This window comes from Sus scrofa, chromosome 17 (genome assembly GCF_000003025.6).
Source record: "Sus scrofa isolate TJ Tabasco breed Duroc chromosome 17, Sscrofa11.1, whole genome shotgun sequence".
NCBI lineage: Eukaryota > Metazoa > Chordata > Mammalia > Artiodactyla > Suidae > Sus > Sus scrofa.
Genome location: NC_010459.5, coordinates 18,500,920 through 18,513,058, shown reverse-complemented (window position 1 = coordinate 18,513,058; position 12,139 = coordinate 18,500,920). Strand labels below are relative to the sequence as shown.

Genomic DNA, 12,139 nt, shown 5'->3' with positions numbered 1-12,139 from the left:
TAGGATTCCTTAAACTCTTGTCACAGTGTCATGGAAACACGTTGCCTCTAAATTAACTGATTTTTCTGGTTCTAGATTAACTGATTTTTCTGATTAAATACAGTTACTATACTTTTCTTTTTTTTTCTTTTTTTTTGGCGTGCCAGCAGCATGTGGAAATTCCCCAGGCCAGGAATCGAATCCACTGCAGCAGTGACAACACTGGAACATTAACCACTAGCCCACCATGGAACTCCTATATCTTTCTTGCAAAAAAATTTTTTGGAGGGGCAGTTCAACAATTTGTTTTTATTATTGACATTTTGAAAGCCCCCTCCTGTTAACACTGATTTAATAGTTTTCATTGAAACAGAGAAAAGCATGTGTTTCCTTTAAGAGACTTTTTCAAATGCTAAAAAGCAGATCCCAGAAAATGTTAGGTAAAGAATGCTTTGTTTCTTGGAGCTTTGTTTGTCTTCCCTATAGATAAAATTCTCTTCTTTTCAAATGTCTGCCACACCTTCATTTTCTGGTACTCAGGTTTTATTCATCAATAACTCTAAGGCTTGGGAGCTTCATGGGAAGATCACAATGCCATAGAAAGTGTTCCAAAATGATGAGATCTGTTAGTCTTCATTTTGGTTAAATATAAATATTCCACCTTTATAGGGAATGTGGAAATATTGAACGCTGTAGCTCCCATAGCCAACTATAAGATCAAAAAGTTTTAATGGCATATGTGCATATTTAACACTATATATATTTCACATTATGCTATATATATTTAATAAAATATGATTACATATTTTATTGTGTATATATATAAAATGCTGAATCCTATTGTACTGAAAAGCATATCTAAGTCTAACTTTTTTTTATTATAAAAGTAACTGTGATTGTAGAAGAATCTGGAAAATACACTAACCCATTGAGTATATATGTGAACAGGAGACAAGCAGCAGCATCGTAGGCTAGGAGCTCATTTGAGACCCAGAATCTCAGGCCTCTCCTCAGACCCACTGAGTCAAAATCTCCCTTTAACAGGACCCTTGGATGATTTCTGTGCATATTAAAGTCTGAGGGCTTCCTGTTGTGGCTCAGTGGGTTAAGAACCTGGCTAGTATCCATGAGTTTGATACCTTGCCAGACTCAGTGGGTTAAGGATCTGGGGATGTTGCAAGCTGAGGCACAGGTTGCAGATGCAGCTTGGGTCTGGCATTGCTGTAGCTGTAGCGTAGGTCAGTATCTGCAGCTCTGATTCAACCCCCAGCCTGGAAACTTCCATATGCTGCAATTAAAAAAAAAAAAAAAAAGTTTTGAGAAGCACCAGACTGAAATATGAATTATCCTTAATCTCTCACCCAGGAATGAACACTACCAGCTTTCAGCTATATTTCTGTTAATTTCTTTTCCATACCTCTTTTAGTTTAAATATTGAAAGTCTAATTTTGTTAGTTTTATGACTCAGACATTATATTTTTTAAGAAGATAAGTATCAAGTGCTGATCATAATTGGAAAGCATTCCATTTTTTAGATCTAATTGGTATCTAGTATATGGAACAATTGGAATTAATTGGAGGTTCAACTTTAAAGTCAAGACATTTATATCTAAAATTATTAATAGTAATCTTTTTAAAAGTCTGCTACATCAATTATTCTTTTTCTTTCCATGTATAAAGCTGAGATTCATTTCTTCTGTTGTTTGCAGCTTCCTTTGTTCCTAAATTATTATCAACCTAATTTAAAAGTAAATTTTACCCATAAAATAGGGAAATGACTACATTTATTAGTAGTATGTCAGGAATCATGCCATCTGTTCCACACATATTATTTCATTAATCATCTCTTTAACCCTATGAGGCAAGGATTTATTCTTGCCATTTTATGGATTAGGAAGCTACTCCTTAAAGGGTTAGATAAGTTGCGCAATATCACAAGCCTGATACATGCTATGAGCCTAACATTCAAAACAAGTATAATAAGTACATTGCTTTTTAAAAAAATATTTCTCATTCAATGGCTAGTCTTTCTTTTTCTTTCTACATAGCACCTAACTCATAGCAATATTAATCTTTCTACCTCCTTATTAACAAATATATAGGATTCCATTTATTGCATTTACAGCTATAATTTTGGATATAAACTGAACATACTTGGGCTATTCAATAACCCACTGAGCAAGGCCAGGGATTGAGCCCGCATCCTCATGTGTCCTAGTCAGGTTCATTAACTGCTGAGCCATGAAGGGAACTCCAGCATTTATATTTAATGCATTAGAAGCTTCCAGTTCATCCTTGCCTCGTCCCAGGGTCTTCCTTCCCTATTCATAGGTATTGCTGCTCCCAAGTTCATCTGCTAGAGTGAGCATAGATGTTGCTCTTAGAAAAGGTACAAGTATACCTATGGTATATGATTCTTTCTCTGGGAGATGCTGCAGCAGAACCTCACCTATCTTGACAACCAATCAATCATTTATAACCCCCCCAAAATAACAACATTCCATGTAATAGAACACTGTTCAGTGATAAAAAGAGTAAGAAAGAAAGAAAAAGAAAAAAAAAAGAATAGGCTGTTAATTCACAGAACAACACGGATGAACCTTAAATGCATTATGCTAAGTGAAAGAAGCAAGACCAAAAGACTCTGGACTGTATGGTTCCGTTCATATGATAACCTGGAAAAGGCAAAACTCTAAGGATGGAAAACAGATCAGTGGTCCCAAGGGTTTGGGGAGGGGTCATATCTGATGAGAAGCTCAGTAGATTTGAGAGGGAGGGTGGAATTAATCTGTCTGGCACTGCCAGTGGTGAATACATGATGCTCTGTGTTTGTCAATTTCCATTGAACTTTCTAACACAAAATGTGAATTACAGTATGTAATTAAAAATAATTTAACCAAGAGACCAGAGGATCCCAAGATGGGAAGCAAACTGCACAAAAGAATCGAACTGTTATTGTACAGGTATGACATAACCTCATTGAAGGGGGTGTGGAGAAAAAAGACACCAACCTAACTTTTAAAAACAGTGCTTCGAATGGAAACTATAAAGTAAAAAAGAACTGCATATAAACATTACACGCTAGTTAGCAAAGTTGTTTCTCATAGTGGTGTAGGTTAATTCTGAAACTTCTATACTGGGATTGACTATGTAAATGAACCACAGATGGTGGAATTCAGGTTTTTCACAGTTGGGGCAGTGCAGATTGCAGACAGGTAAGGCGGAAAGCTAGAATAAACCATGTGGTACTAGATTAGGTTCAGAGACATCCAGCTGAATTCATTTTCAGTTTAATAGAGATAGAGATGGATAGATAGAATTATAGATGTGTGTGTGTACATGGGTAAGTATACATACACTTAGTTCATAGCTCTGTTCACTGACAGGGGCTTAGAAGCAGTGACATCCCAGGAGCTGTGAGCACACTCAGTACCCAGATATTAGTCTCTAATATCATTCTCCAGTGAAAGGAACAAGAGCTCCTTGGAGAAATGTCTGCTTTTAGGGCAAGAACAGGGATACTACACAGTGAGCCTAGAGCACCTTCCAGTGCCAGAAAATAATCAAGAGCTCAGAAAAATAAACAGGTAGGGGCTTGTCATAGGGACACAGCAGCCAATCTGAAAGGACTCTCAGTGACCAAAGCTGGAATAATTTCAGCAACAAAACAACGTAGTACAGGCATACCTCAGAGATACTGTAGGTTTGGCTCCAGACCACTGCAATAAAGCAAATACAGCAATAAGTTGAGACACACATATTTTTTTTTTGATTTCCCAGTGCATATAAAATTTATGTCTATGCAATGCTGTGGTCTATTAAGTATACAACAGAATTATGTCTAAAAAAGGAATGTACATACCTTAATTTAAAAACAGTTTAGGGAGTTCCTGTCGTGGCTCAGTGGTTAACGAATCCAACTAGGAACGATGAGGTTGCTGGTTCAATCCCTGGCCTTGCTCAGAGGGTTAAGGATCCAGCATTGCCGTGAGCTGTGGTGTAGGTCGCAGATGCGGCTTGGATCCCACGTTGCAGTGGCTCTGGCGTAGGCCGGCAGCTATGGCTCCAATTTGACCCCTAGCCTGGGAACTTCCATATGCCTCAGGAGTGGCCCAAGAAATGGCAAAAAGACAAAAAAAAGTAAAAAAATAAAAACACTTTATTGGGAGTTCCCGTTGTGGCGCAGCAGAAACAAATCTGACTATGAACCATGAGGTTGCAGGTTCGATCCCTGGCCTCGCTCAGTGGGTTAAAGATCTAGCTTTTCTGTGAGCTGTGGTGTAGGCTGGCAGCTGTAGCTCCAATTTGACCCCTACCCTGGGAGCCTCCATATGGTTCAGGGGCGGCCCTACAAAGAAAAAAAAAAGATATAAACACTTTATTGCTGAAAAATGCTAACCATCATCTGAGCCTTCAGTGAGTTGTCATCTTTTTTGCTAGTGGAGAGTTTGAAACATTTCAAGAATTACCACAATGTGACACAAAGGCACGAAGTGAACAAATGCTGTTGGAAAGACAGTGTCAACAGACTTGCTTGAGCCAGGGGTGCCACAAACCTTCAGTCTGTTAAAACATGCACACACACAGTATCTGCAAAGTGCAATGAAATGAGGTATGCCTGTATTGGTTTATAAACCAAAGTATTTTTTAAATGATTCTTATTTTTTTTCTATTATAGCTGGTTTACAGTGTTCTGTCAATTTTCTGCTATACAGCAAAATGACCCAGTCACACATACATATATACATGCTTTTTCTCACATTATCTTCCATCATGCTCCATCATAAGTGACTAGATAGAGTTCCCAGTGCCTTACAGAAGGATCTCATTGCTTATCCATTCCAAAGGTAAGAGTTTGCATCTACTAACCCCAGAGTCCCAGTCCATCCCACTCCATACCTTGGCACCCACAAGTCTGTTCTACAAGTCCATGAGTTTCTCATAACCCGAAGTATTAAAACAAATAAATATCCATGATACCATCCATACTGATACAGATAAATGATTGTATAAATAGATAGGGAGCCTAGGCAAGTCTCCTGTGCAGAAGAATTCCAAGTACTTTATTGTAGATATAACTCTCTTAGGAAGGTAGATCTTGACATGACACGCCTTGAATATGGGTGAACTTAGTGACTTACTTTCAAACAGTGTGATATGAAAACAGTGGGGGAGGAGGGGGAGGGTAACTTCACAGTGTGGAAACCTGACCAGCACTGCCCTGGCTGGCTGATCAAGGTCATCATCATGGGGGGTGATGACCCATGCTGATGGTGTGTACCCTGGAGATGATGTGATGAAATTGGTGTATTCCTCTGTGATCTTCCTCCCCCAAACCATGAACGCCAGTTTAACCATGAGAAAAACATCACACATACCCAATTGTGGGACATTCTGCACAATCCCCCATTGGTACGCCTTACAATTGCCAAGGTCATCAAAAACATGGAAAGTCTGAGAAACTGTCCTCAGCAGGTCACATGACAAATAAAGGTAGTAATGGAGTTCCCGTCATGACGCAGTGGTTAACGAATCCGACTAGGAACCACGAGGTTGCGGGTTCGGTCCCTGGCCTTGCTCAGTGGGTTAAAGATCCGGTGGTGTAGGTCGCAGATGCGGCTCGGATCCGGCATTGCTGTGGCTCTGGCATAGGCCAGTGGCTACGACTCCGATTAGACCCCTAGCCTGGGAACCTCCATATGCCTCAGGAACGGCCCTAGAAAAGGCAAAAAGACAAAAATAAATAAATAAATAAAACAAAATAAAATAAAAGTAATGAGGTGTCCTGGATAGGACCTTGTAACACTAGGGGAAATGAAAGAAATGAAATCTACATAAACTGTGGAGTTTAGTTAATGGTAGTACAAGATGTTAACAATGGGAGACAGGTGGGGGATAAATGAGAACTGTTTGTATTCTCTTTGCAGTTTCTTTGCGGGGTTTTTTTTTGTTTGTTTGTTTGTTTGGGTGTTTTGTTTTTTTATCTTTTAGGGCCACACCCAAGGCCCATGAAAGCTCCCAGACCAGGGGTTGAATCGGATCTGCGGCTGCTGACCTACACCACAGCCACAACAACTTGGGATCCAAGCCACGTCTGTGACGCACACCACACCTTACGGCAACACTGGATCCGTGACCCACTGAGCAGAGCCACGGATCAAACCCACATCCCCATGATACTAGTCGGGTTCGTTACCGCTGAGCCACAAGGGGAACTCTTGGTTTCTCTGTTAATTTGAAAGTATTGCGTACTTAAATGTTTACTTAAAAGAAAAAGGTAGAGACCAAAAGCTTTAGTTCAAGACTGATTGGGGGGAGAAAAAAAAAAAAAAAAAAAAAAAACCTTGTCTTTTACCGTGGATAGTTGGAGAAGCACTGATCTACAAAAATACATTCTCTAAGACAACTTTGACATTTTCTTCCAGCGTGAAATCTATTGTTCCAATTCAGGTGGCTTTGAACTCCTTGCTCCTTACTCAAGGTATTTTTCTCTTGAAATTCTGGACATCTGAAGTCACAAAACTTTGTTCTTTATTCTTTTATCCACCCCCGTCATATTTTTCTCCAAACCTTGTCATTGTCAAGGCTCAGCTGACTGGCTTTATAAGTAGTGTCTGATTTCTTTCTGTTCCTGGTATTCATTCCAGTGTTATTTAGGTTCATTAAGGGAACAGTTGGGCTTTTGGCGATTTGTCACTAAGATTTGGGTACAACCACATCATTACCAAGCCATGTAAAATTCAGCCATGATGATACTGATGAGACACAGAAGTGTGGTCATAGCAGGCATTACAGTTACACACTCAATAAGGATATCACATTTGATCACAAATAAAACAAGTAATCTTCACGCTGTGCCCTATTTATAGCTCAGAAAGTTTCTTCCTCTTCTATATATGCTGATAACTTCAATTATTATGTATCTTCCAGAAAAAGGTAACAGAAATGTTGCACCTCCAAGTATTTACTATTCAGGTAACAATGTTTACTGATTTTGCAAGTAATCTGGATAATGAATGACAAAAGATAATAAATACACCTTTCATAACCAAACAATTTGTAATCATCAGCTTATTGTTAGATAGGGTTTATTATTAAGTAGAGGAACTCATACTGGTAAATAAACAGTGATATCCTATGTATACTTTTCTAAATAGCTTTTTAATGTTTGATTTCTCTATTGAGTCAGGTAAGGAAACATTTGCTATATGAGATTGTTATTTATTTGATTTATTTCACCACTAAAATCAATCAACAGATTTTTCTCTTTTTCTTTTTTAATGAAATGCTCCTCGTTTAAATTGGATGGAGTGGGGGTGGGATTCCTCCGTCAATAGGAAGGCGTGGGGAGTTCTTATTGTGGCTTAGTGGTAACAACCCGACTAATATCCATGAGGATGTGGGTTCGATCCCTGGCCTCTATCAGTGGGTTGAGGATCCAGCATTGAGGTGAGTTGTGGTATAGGTAGCAGACAAGGCTCAGATCCCACGTCGCTGTGGCTGTGGTGTAGGCCAGTGGCTACAGCTCCAATTCAACCCCTAGCCTGGGAACTTCCATATGCTGTGGGCATGGCCCTAAAAAGAAAAAAAAAAAAATTGAAGGCATGAAACGTTCCCTTTAAAGCATGTTCCCTTATTATTCCCAGACAATTGTCAGAGGAAACAAACCCTGCAAGGAGACCTCCATCAACGGGCTGCTAGAGGATTTCGACAACATCTCGGTGACTCGCTCCAACTCCCTAAGGAAGGAAAGCCCGCCCACCCCGGACCAGGGAGCCTCCAGCCATGGTCCAGGCCATCGGGAAGAAAACGGCTTCATCACCTTCTCACAGTATTCCAGCGAATCTGACACCACCGCTGACTATGCCACCGACAAGTACAGAGACAAAAGTCTCTATGGAGACGATTTGGATCCGTTTTATAAGGGCGGCCACTCGGCCAAGCAAAATGGGCACGTCATGAAAATGAAACCTGGGGAGGCCTACTATTCTGAAATGAAGCCTTTGAAATCCGAGATAACCAGATTTCCTATCGACTACCACGCACCCTTGGACTCACTGAGCAAACCAACTGAGTACAGTGACCTTAAGTGGGGGTACCAGAGAGCCTCCAGCAGCTCCCCTCTGGATTATCCATTCCAGTTCATGCCTTCCAGAACTGCAGGGACCAGTGGGTGCTCCAAGGAGAGCCTGGCGTACAGCGAAAGTGAATGGGGACCCAGCCTGGAGGACTATGACAGGAGGCCAAAGTCATCATACCTGAGTCAGACGAGTCCTCAGCCCGCCATGCGGCAGAGGTCACGGTCCGGCTCAGGGCTCCAGGAACCCACGATGCCCTTCGGAGCTAGTGCTTTTAAAACCCACTCCCAAGGACACTCCTACAGTTCCTACACCTACCCTCGCTTGTCTGAGCCCACTATGTGCATCCCAAAGGTAATGCTCACCCCCTCCCTCCCTCCAGGGTTTACCTTTAAGTGGGAATCCGTATAAAATTCTACCTGATTTCCACCCATGAGCCCCAGGAGCAGAGACTTTAAGGCAAGGCACATGTATTCATTAAAATCAAAGCCTTTGGAGGAGCTCCTACAGGGTTTCTGGTTAAAAAGCAAAAAAAAAAAAAAATTATTTGAAAAATATTCTGATGTACTCATGATTATATATCCTCATATGGCACTAAGTCCTGTGTTAAGGAGCATTCAGTTGTAGATCATTATATGCAGTAGCATGGTGGTTCCTGCCTCTGCTTAAGGTTATGTGGCTCTGCCGACAAGGAAAAAGAAAGCAAGATAATGTGGTAAGTTTTTAACAAAGTTAATTGCATTCTACTCAAGGGATGGTTCTTCATTTTGAGCTTATGTCTTTCTACTGTTCCGTATTGAAATGTCATTTTTCTCTATGACTCTTTGAGGTGGTAGATAGAATCTGGTTACCGGACCATTTTCCATGTAGTTTTTAATGTTGTTTTGTCTTATTGTAATTCCTCTCTTGGTAATTTTTGTTGTTGTTGTTAGCTGCTCCACATTTGTTTTGAAATGTGGTTGGTCCATGACGTCCCAAAGTTTAGGAACCGCTGCTGGAGAAGTTACTGACTTTGCAAAGTACCTTAGGGAGTATGCTGGGGGAGTGTTTTCCTTAGTAACTTAGAGATGTTTTTGCCACCTCCCCTGGACAGTAAAGTGAAAATGGGGCATTTGGAGATGGGCTCTAGGTTACAGAGCTCTCAGACCAGTTGAGAGAGACTTGACTTCCAGTAGCATGATCACGGAGGTTTACACCAAATACTGTCTCTTCAACAGCTTGGTAGGCCTCACAGCATACCCTGGAAGGCAAGCCTGCCTGCACTCATCTAGTTGGTTGATGTCAATAGCCATCCTTTTTCCTTTGCTTCTTATTTCTCAGAAACCCAATCCAAGATGTTGAAGCCGTCTAGGGCTATGCTGGGAGTGACTTATGCCATACAATGGAAAAATGAAAAAAAAAGCTATCACTCTAACTCCCAATATATAAAATTAAAAATAAATTCTTGAGGAAGTAAAGACCTGAAATATATACCTCCAGTTAAAATTTAAATATTGAGAATGTTTCCCATCTCACCGTGGTATTTATCTTAGTTACTCCCATGGTCTTGCCTTTACTTTCCAGAGCAATGGTTGGAAAGAGGTCTAATTAACAAGCAGAGAAAAGCTGTAGGAAGCCATATGCATGTGTGTCATGATGCATAAGATCATTTATTCGATTTCCTGTGCACATCACTCCACCGAGAGAACCCCTTCATGGTTGCAGAGAGAACTAAGCAAATTAACACATTCTGTAGCTAAATTTAGTTGCATCTTCTGGTCTTTGAACATCAGGGGCTACTTTAGGAATAAAGAATGTGATTTTTTTTTCAGCTTTGCTGAGGTATAATTGGCAGAATTGTAAGATATTTAAAATATACAAGATGATGATTTGATCTACCTATGCATTGTGAAAGGATTCCCTTCATTGAGTAAAAACATCCATCACTTCCCATACTTACCTTCTTTGTGTATGAAAACATTTAAGTTCTACTCTCTTAGCCCATTTCAGTTATACACTCTGGTGTTATCAACTGTAGTCACTACATTATACATTCTATCATTAGACTTTATTCATCTTATAGCTGAAAATTTGCACCCTTTTACCAACTTCTTCCCTTCTTTTCACCCCAGACCCTGTCAACCACTTTTCTACTTTGTTTCTATGAGTTTGGCTTCCTTTTTTTTTTTTTTTTTTTAAATCCCATGTATAAGTGATATCATGCAGTGTTTGTCATTCTCTGTCTGGTTTATTTCACTTAGCATAGTAGCTTTCAGCTTCTTCCATGTTTTTGCAAATGACAGGATTTCCTTCTGTTTTAAGGCGGAATAATCATCTGTTGTTACCTGATTCACATTTTCTTGATCTGTTCATTCACTGATGGACACATAGGTTGTTTCCATACCTTGTCTATGTTAAAAATGCTACAGCAGGCATAAGAGTACAGATGTATCTTTCAGCTAATGATTTCACTTCCTTTGGATATGGGTCTTCTGGATCATATAGTAGTCCTATTTTTAATTTCTTGAGAAACCTCTATACTCTTTTCTGCTGTGGCTGTACCAGCTTATGTTCTCACCAGCAATGTACAAGGGTCTTCTTTTCTCTACATCTTTACCATCATTTGTTATCTCCTGCCTATTTAATTGTAGCCATCCTAACAGGTATGAGGTGGTATCTCATTGTGGGTTTTTTTTTTTTTTCTTTAGGGCCAAACATGCAGCATAGCAAAGCAGGATCTAAGCCATGTCTGTGACCTATACCTCAACTTACAGCAATGCCAGATCCTTAACCTACTGAGCGAGGCCAGGGATCAAAGCTATGTGCTCATGGATCCTAGTTGGTTTCATTACTGCTGAGACGTGATGGGAACTCCTCCGATTTACATTTTCTTAATGATTAGTGATATTGAGCACCGTTTTATAGACCTGGTGGCCATTTGTATGTTTTCTTTGGAAAAATGTCTATTCAGGTCCTTTGCTCATTTTTAAATTAGGTTATTTGGGGTTTTTGCTATTGAATTCCTTGCTCTGAGTTCCTAACGTATTTTGGATATTAACTCCTGATTATATATATGGTTGCACATATGTTCTCCCATTCTATAAGTCGCCTTTACATTTTGCTGATGGTTTTCTTTACTGAGCAAAAGTTATTTAGTTTAATTTAGTCCTACTTCTTGATTTTTGCTTTTATTGCCTTTGCTTTTAGTGCCATATCCAAAAAAAGATTTAAAAAACATTGCCAAGAGTGATGTTGAAGAGCTTATTCCTACATTTTCTTCTTTTTGTGTATGGTTTAAGATAGGGGTCTGGCTTCATCCTTTTACACATGGCTCACAGTTTTCCCAGCACTGGTATTTTTGGCTCTTTTGTCAAAAAATTAGTTGACCAGGGAGTTCCCATACTGGTGCAGCGGTTAACAAATCCCACTAGGAACCATGAAGTTGCAGGTTCAATCCCTGGCCTTGCTCAGGGGGTTAAGGATCCGGCACTGCCATGAGCTGTGACATAGGTCGAAGACTCGGCCTGGGTCTGGCATTGCTGTGGCTGTGGCATAGGCTGGCAGCTACAGCTCTGATTAGACCCCTAGCCTGGGAAACTCCATATGCTGCACATGTGGCCCTAGAAAAGACAAAAAATAATAACAATAATAATAATTGACCAAAAATGTGTGATTTATTTCTCAGCTTTCTTTTCTGTTCCACTGATTTAAGAGTGTTTTATGCCAAAATTATACTGTTTTGATTACAATAGTTTTGCAATATAGTTTGCAATTAGGAAACGTGATGCCTCCAGCTTTTTTCTCAGGACTGCTTTGGCTATTCAGGGTCGAATATGATTTTTTTGTGAATGTGGTGTATTTGAAAAGTTGCTTTTGGGAGATATTTTAGGTCGTGGTCATAAAGAAAATTTTGTCCAAAGACTGTAACTTTTTGGAGCCCTGTTTGACCCATTGACATCATTAGCCTACCAAAAGTCATTTTCAACATCTGAAAAATCAAGATATTTCACTTAGAATTCCCACATTTTTGGATTTCAGGTTTCTCTTGGGGGAAAAAACGTCATGACCTGATATTCCTGGGCCCATATTTTCACATGTCATTG

At 39.9% G+C, this 12,139-nt stretch overlaps 1 protein-coding gene across 4 annotated transcripts in view; it reads left to right on the top strand.

Annotated features, from left to right (window-relative positions):
* PAK5 (p21 (RAC1) activated kinase 5) overlaps window positions 1–12,139 on the top strand; it is a 324,810-nt gene that overhangs the window by 272,811 nt on the left and 39,860 nt on the right. For all 4 annotated transcript variants that reach the window (XM_021077404.1, XM_021077406.1, XM_021077405.1 and 1 more), the window contains one exon: window positions 7,626–8,411. In XM_021077404.1, coding sequence (XP_020933063.1) covers window positions 7,626–8,411 — 786 coding nt within the window. The remainder of the gene's footprint in view (window positions 1–7,625; window positions 8,412–12,139) is intronic.